Here is a 7,453-nt window from a genome sequence, read left to right as displayed (position 1 = left end):
GGTATACAGAGAATGACAGAGAGGTGTGTGAGGAACTCAACAAGAGGTTCCAGGAGGTCTTCACAATAGAACAGGGTGAGGTCACTGTGCTAGGAGAAAGGGAGGTAAACCAGGCGGCCTTGGAGGAGTTCGAAATTACGAGAGAGGAGGTCAAGAGACACCTGCTGGATCTGGATGTTAGAAAGGCGGTTGGTCCAGATGGGATCTCACCATGGGTACTGAAAGAGTGTGCAGAGGCACTTTGCTTGCCACTCTCCATAGTGTATAGTAAATCACTAGAGACGGGAGACCTACCAAAAATATGGAAGACGGCGAATGTGGTCCCAATATACAAAAAGGGCGACAGACAAGAGGCACTGAACTACAGGCCAGTGTCCTTGACTTGTATACCATGCAAGGTGATGGAGAAGATCGTGAGAAAAAACCTGGTAACACATCTGGAGAGAAGGGACTTCGTGACAAATCGCCAACATGGATTCAGGGAGGGTAAATCTTGCCTTACAGGCTTGATAGAATTCTACGATCAGGTGACACAGATTAAGCAAGAAAGAGAGGGCTGGGCGGACTGCATTTTCTTGGATTGTCGGAAAGCCTTTGACACAGTACCGCATAAGAGGCTGGTACATAAGCTGGAGAGACAGGCAGGTGTAGCTGGTAAGGTGCTCCAGTGGATAAGGGAGTATCTAAGCAATAGGAAGCAGAGAGTTACGGTGAGGGGTGAGACCTCCGATTGGCGTGAAGTCACCAGTGGAGTCCCACAGGGCTCTGTACTCGGTCCTATCTTGTTTCTGATATATGTAAATGATCTCCCGGAGGGTATCGATTCATTTCTCTCAATGTTTGCGGACGATGCTAAAATTATGAGAAGGATTAAAACAGAAGAGGACTGTTTGAAGTTTCAAGAAGACCTAGACAAGCTGAAGGAATGGTCGAACAAATGGTTGTTAGAGTTTAACCCAACCAAATGTAATGTAATGAAGATAGGTGTAGGGAGCAGGAGGCCAGATACAAGGTATCATCTGGGAGAGGAAATTCTTCAGGAGTCAGAGAAGGAAAAAGACTTGGGGGTTGATATCACGCCAGACCTGTCTCCTGCAGCACATATCAAGCGGATAACATCAGCGGCATATGCCAGGCTGGCCAACATACGAACGGCATTCAGAAACTTGTGTAAAGAATCATTCAGAACTTTGTATACCACATATGTCAGGCCAATCCTGGAGTATGCAGCCCCAGCATGGAGTCCATATCTAGTCAAGGATAAGACTAAACTGGAAAAGGTTCAAAGGTTTGCCACCAGACTAGTACCCGAGCTGAGAGGTATGAGCTACGAGGAGAGACTACGGGAATTAAACCTCACTTCGCTGGAAGACAGAAGAGTTAGGGGGGACATGATCACCACATTCAAGATTCTGAAGGGGATTGATAGGGTAGATAAAGACAGTCTATTTAACACAAGGGGAACACGCACAAGGGGACACAGGTGGAAACTGAGTGCCCAAATGAGCCACAGAGATATTAGAAAGAACTTTTTTAGTGTCAGAGTGGTTGACAAATGGAATGCATTAGGGGGTGATGTGGTGGAGGCTGACTCCATACACAGTTTCAAGTGTAGATATGACAGAGCCCGATAGGCTCAGGAATCTGTACACCTGTTGATTGACGGTTGAGAGGCGGGACCAAAGAGCCAGAGCTCAACCCCCGCAAACACAACTAGGTGAGTACAACTAGGTGAGTACACACACACACACACACACACACACACACACACACACATAGAACCCAATAGGCTCAGGAACCTGTACACCTGTTGATTGACGGTTGAGAGGCGGGACCAAAGAGCTAAAGCTCAACCCCCGCAAGTACAACTAGGTGAGTACACACAAAAGAAGGAAGGGAATAGAATTACTGTGAGAGGATGGTTGAAAAGTGAAGCGCTGTATACATAAAAACACTGCTCCGCCAGAAATAGACTTTCAAGAACTAAAAACCATAGCCAAGGAATATAATTCCGAGTTAATAACCGAGCCACTGACTTATCTCTCGGATGACACCACTTACGGCCTATTCATGCCTGAGCCACCTCTTGGGTAGCTTAATCTTCATCAATCATTAATCAATCACGGATGACACCTTCAGGAATATTCACATGGTGCTGAGAACACGCGATAATGATAAAAATACCTGCAACAACATATACATATATTTATTCGTTGGTTCACCTTTACCGCATCATAACCATTCTTGTTAGCTAAATTGAACATTCCATAAAATAGACATATTAAAAGTATTCAACAGCTAGACTCAATGAACTTTGCATGGTGATTTGTGACTGAATGGCCAGTGTAATACTGTACTTGGGTTCGACCCCCAGATCTTTCCTAATGAAGGATTGGCTCATACTGCGACAAATATTGACTTCAAAGAATTGTGAAAAGTGGGTTTGATTATCAACAGACTTCTTCAATCAGATTTCTCAGCTGTTATCGCCCTTGAATTAACGTGGATAACGTTGATGTATCGTTAATTCAACGTTCTTCGAACATCGTTTTCCAACTGCGAGAGAAGACGGTACAGACAAGGAAAGAGAGAACGGTAGGGATGGATAGAAAACTGGAGAGAGGTAGAATGGGATGGAGATGAACGAGACAAATAGAAAGAAAGGAAGACAGACAGACAGACAGACTTAATCAGAGAGACAGGCAGTAAACCAGACACAAACAACAAACAGGCAGAAAATCAGGCACAAACAACAAACAGGCAGACCTCGGGTGCCCGGGTTCACCCGAACACTGTCGGCACCTACGATAAATATATCTGAAAATGTTCTGTATAAAATACTAAGAGTATACTAAAAAAATTGAGTATATCGGCAACTGAGAAAGTACCTTAAAACAGAAAACGAAAGTCATATGTTTGGCTCAGACAGGCCCACAAGGGCCATGTTTGACTAAGACCGGCCCTCAAGGGCCATGTTTGACTCAGACCCGCCCACAAGGGCCATGTTTGACTAAGACAGGCCCACAAGGGCCATGTTTGACTAAGACCGGCCCACAAGGGCCATGTTTGACTCAGACCCGCCCACAAGGGCCATGTTTGACTCAGACCAGCCCACAAGGGCTATGTTTGACTCAGACCCGCCCACAAAGGCCATGTTTGACTCAGATCCTCCCACAAAGGCCATGTTTCACTCAGACCTCCTCCCCCCCCCATAGAAGCATATGTGACTCAGGCAAACGCTTTCTGCATATGCAGAAAGAGTTGCGAAGCAAGACAATGGTTTTGATTGTTCAATAGCAAGATTGTTCTGAACAATTCGGTTATTCAAAACAGTGAACGGGCTTCTGAAGGCTAACGGCACCGCGCCTGTACTGCTACCAGTGATGGAGCGCGAAAATGTTACCTCTCAAACAGACGCCCCACGGACGACGACAACTGCGGACTCCCAGACGGACGCCCCACGGACGATGACAACTGCGGACTCCCAGACGGACGCCCCACGGACGACGACAACTGCGGACTCCCAGACGGACGCCCCACGGACGACGACAACTGCGGACTCCCAGACGGACGCCCCACGGACGACGACAACTGCGGACTCCCAGACGGACGCCCCACGGACGACGACAACTGCGGACTCCCAGACGGACGCTCCACGGACGACGACAATGCAGACACCAAGACGGACGACGACAATGCAGACACCAAGACGGACGACGACAATGCAGACACCAAGACGGACGACGACAATGCAGACACCAAGACGGACGACGACAATGCAGACACCAAGACGGACGACGACAATGCAGACACCAAGACGGACGACGACAATGCAGACACCAAGACGGACGACGACAATGCAGACACCAAGACGGACGACGACAATGCAGACACCAAGACGGACGACGACAATGCAGACACCAAGACGGACGACGACAATGCAGACACCAAGACGGACGACGACAAATGCGGACAACCAGAAGACGCTGCCATTGGTTCCACAACACAAAGAAAGCAGGAATACTGACGACACAGGACGAATAGGACTACGCACCTTCAGACGAGCATGTGGACTTCGAGGATCTCACCGGCGAAGAATAGAATGACTCCGAGGATGTAGTCTCGACGCCTCAGAGGAAACAAATACTCTTGTATGAGGGACCACGATGCGCCTAGCATTTAGCACATAGCCACAGGCCGATACGATACTTTCAATACTGGCCAGGTGATCACCATCAACTTACCGAGGAATATCATTGGGACATTGCCACGAGTCCCTACTCCGTCGCCTGTGGACACCCATATCCAGACACGAAGCCAAATGAAGAAACCGAAGAAAAAGAAAAAAAGAAACCGGAGGACACCCCCACCCAAGATAATGATGCAATAGTGGAATATTAAACAAAGACTTCTGGCTGCTGCTTGGCTCTCTTGCCCCCTATCCCCAATGCACGGTGCTTTGTGCGGTACGAGTTATTTTGCTACACCACTGTCCAAAAATCCTCGCCCGGCTTCAGGGATAAGCTCTGGCTGCATTCTGTACTAGCTTCTACTCTCTAGTAGAAGCTCTACGTAGTTGCGTCTACGTCGAAGCTACTACGAAACTTCCTCTTCAGACCATACTTCCAACTGTCCCACTTACCACTCGTTCTTTACCTGTACAATTAATTGATTGGTTGACTGACTGACTCAAGCCCACCCACGAGAGCCATGTTTGATTCAGACCTGCCCCACAAGGACCATGTTTGACTCAGACCTGCCCCACAAGGACCATGTTTGATTCAGACCTGCCCCACAAGGACCATGTTTGACTCAGACCTGCCCCACAAGGACCATGTTTGATTCAGACCTGCCCCACAAGGACCATGTTTGACTCAGACCTGCCCCACAAGGACCATGTTTAACTCAAACCTGCCCCACAAGGACCATGTTTGACTCAGACCTGCCCCACAAGGACCATGTTTGACTCAGACCTGCCCCACAAGGACCATGTTTGACTCAAACCTGCCCCACAAGGACCATGTTTGACTCAGACCTGCCCCACAAGGACCATGTTTGACTCAGACCTGCCCCACAAGGACTATGTTTGACTCAGACCTGCCCCACAAGGACCATGCTTGACTCCGACCTGCCCACAAGGACCATGTTTGACTCAGACCTGCCCACAAGAGCAATGTTTGACTCAGACCCGCCCACAAGGACCATGTTTGACTCAGACCTGCCCACAAGGACCACGTTTGAGTCAGACCTGCCCACATGGACCATGTTTGACTCAGACCTGCCCCACAAGGACTATGTTTGACTCAGACCTGCCCCACAAGGACCACGTTTGAGTCAGACCTGCCAACATGGAGCATGTTTGACTCAGACCTGCCCACAAGAGCAATGTTTAACTCAGACCCGCCCACAAGGACCATGTTTGACTCAGACCTGCCCACAAGGACCATGTATGACTCATACCTACCCACAAGGACCATGTTTGACTCAGACCCGCCCACAAGAGCAATGTTTGACTCAGACCTGCCCAAAAGGACCATGTTTGACTCAGACCTGCCCACAAGGACCATGTTTGACTCAGACCTGCCCACAAGAGCAATGTTTGACTCAGACCTGCCCACAAGGACCATGTTTCACTAAGACCGGTCCACAACTACCATTTTTCACTCAGACCCGCCCACAAGGGATCTTGTAGCTGAGTGGACATCCAAGAAAATGCAGTCCGCCCAGCCCTCTCTTTCTTGCTTAATCTTTGTCACCTGATCGTAGAATTCTATCAAGCCTGTCAGGCAAGATTTACCCTCCCTGAACCCATGTTGGCGACTTGTCACGAGGTCCCTTTGCTCCAGATGTGTTACCAGGTTTTTTCTCACGATCTTCTTGTGTGTGTGTGTGTGTGTGTGTGTGTGTGTGTATTCACCTAATTGTACTCACCTAATTGTGCTTGCGGGGGTTGAGCTTTGGCTCTTTGGTCCCGCCTCTCAACTGTCAATCAACTGGTGTACAAGTTCCTGAGCCTACTGGGCTCTATCATATCTACATATGAAACTGTCTATGGAGTCAGCCTCCACCACATCACTGCCTAGTGCATTCCATTTATTAACTACTCGTACACTGAAAAAAAAATTTCTAACGTCTCTGTGGCTCATCTGGGTACTAAGTTTCCACCTGTGTCCCCTTGTTCGTGTCCCACCCGTGCTGAAGAGTTTGTCTTTGTCCACCCTGTCAATTCCCCTGAGAATTTTGTAAGTGGTTCTCATGTCTCCCCTTACTCTTCTGTTTTCCAGGGATGTGAGGTTCAGCTCCTTTAGCCTTTCCTCGTAGCTCATTCCTCTCAGTTCCGGGACGAGCCTGGTGGCATACCGCTGAATCTTCTCTAGCTTTGTCTTGTGTTTAACTAGGTATGGACTCCAGGCTGGAGCTGCATACTCCAGGATTGGTCTTACATAAGTGGTATACAGGATTCTGAAAGATTCCTTACACAAGTTTCTAAAGGCAGTTCTTATGTTGGCCAGTCTAGCATATGCCGCTGATGATATTCTTTTGATGTGGGCCTCTGGGGACAGGTTCGGTGTGATATCAACCCCCAGATCTTTCTCTCTATTTGACTCTTGCAGGATTTCACCTCCCAGATGATACCTTGTGTTCAGCCTCCTGCTCCCTTCGCCTAATTTCATCACCTTACACTTTCCTGAGTTGAACTTTAGCAGCCATTTTCTAGACCATTCCTCCAGTTTATCCAGGTCATCCTGTAGTCTCTGTCTATCTTCATCCGTCTTGATTGTTCTCATAATTTTTGCATCATCAGCAAACATTGAGAGGAATGAGTCTATACCTTCATAAAGATCGCTTACATTTATTAGAAACAGGATGGGTCCAAGTACTGAGCCCTGTGGGACTCCGCTGGTGACATCTCGCCACTCTGATGTCTCCCCCCTCACCGTTACTCGCTGTTTCCTGTTGCTTAAGTACTCCCTTATCCACTGGAGCACCTTCCCTTTTACTCCTGCCTGTTGCTCCAACTTTTTTAACAGCCTTTTATGGGGTACTGTATCAAAGGCTTTCTGGAAGTCCAGGAAAATGCAGTGTGCCCACCCTTCTCTTTCCTGCCTAATTTTTGTTGCCTGGTTATAAAATTCTATTAAACCTGTGAGGCATGATTTACCATCCCTGAACCCATGCTGGTGGTGCATTACAAAGTTATTTCCCTCCAGATGCTCTACCAGTCTTTTCCTCACGATCTTCTCCAGCACCTTGCATGGTATACAAGTTAAGGAAATTGGCCTGTAGTTCAGTGCCTCTTGCCTTTCACCCTTCTTGTATATTGGGACCATGTTAGCTGTCTTCCAACTTTCTGGTAAGTCTCCAGTTTCCAGTGACCTGTTATACACCATTGAGAGTGGCACATTTAGTGCTTCTGCACCTTCCTTCAGTATCCATGTTTAGATACTGTCAG

The 7,453-nt window shown here is 48.0% G+C and overlaps 1 protein-coding gene across 1 annotated transcript; it reads left to right on the top strand.

The window, feature by feature from the left end:
- Positions 1 to 3,062: 3,062 nt before the first annotated feature.
- Positions 3,063 to 4,027, top strand: LOC123750035 (clumping factor A-like). Its single transcript, XM_045732161.1, has 2 exons — positions 3,063 to 3,154; positions 3,415 to 4,027. The coding sequence occupies exons 1-2, from the start codon at positions 3,063 to 3,065 to the stop codon at positions 4,025 to 4,027; spliced, it is 705 nt and encodes a 234-aa protein (XP_045588117.1).
- The last annotated feature ends 3,426 nt before the right edge of the window (positions 4,028 to 7,453 follow it).

This window comes from Procambarus clarkii, chromosome 74 (assembly GCF_040958095.1).
Source record: "Procambarus clarkii isolate CNS0578487 chromosome 74, FALCON_Pclarkii_2.0, whole genome shotgun sequence".
Classification (NCBI taxonomy): domain Eukaryota; kingdom Metazoa; phylum Arthropoda; class Malacostraca; order Decapoda; family Cambaridae; genus Procambarus; species Procambarus clarkii.
This window is presented reverse-complemented; position numbering and strand designations above follow the sequence as displayed.

What these genes read in the sequence shown, in the direction of transcription:
- LOC123750035 (XM_045732161.1), top strand. Translation starts at nt 3,063, where the DNA reads ATGTTTGACTCAGACCCGCCCACAAGGGCCATGTTTGACTCAGACCAG. An exon ending in GACCCGCCCACAAAGGCCAT is followed by an intron (nt 3,155 to 3,414) that starts GTTTGACTCAGA and finishes CCTCTCAAACAG; the next exon opens with ACGCCCCACGGACGACGACA.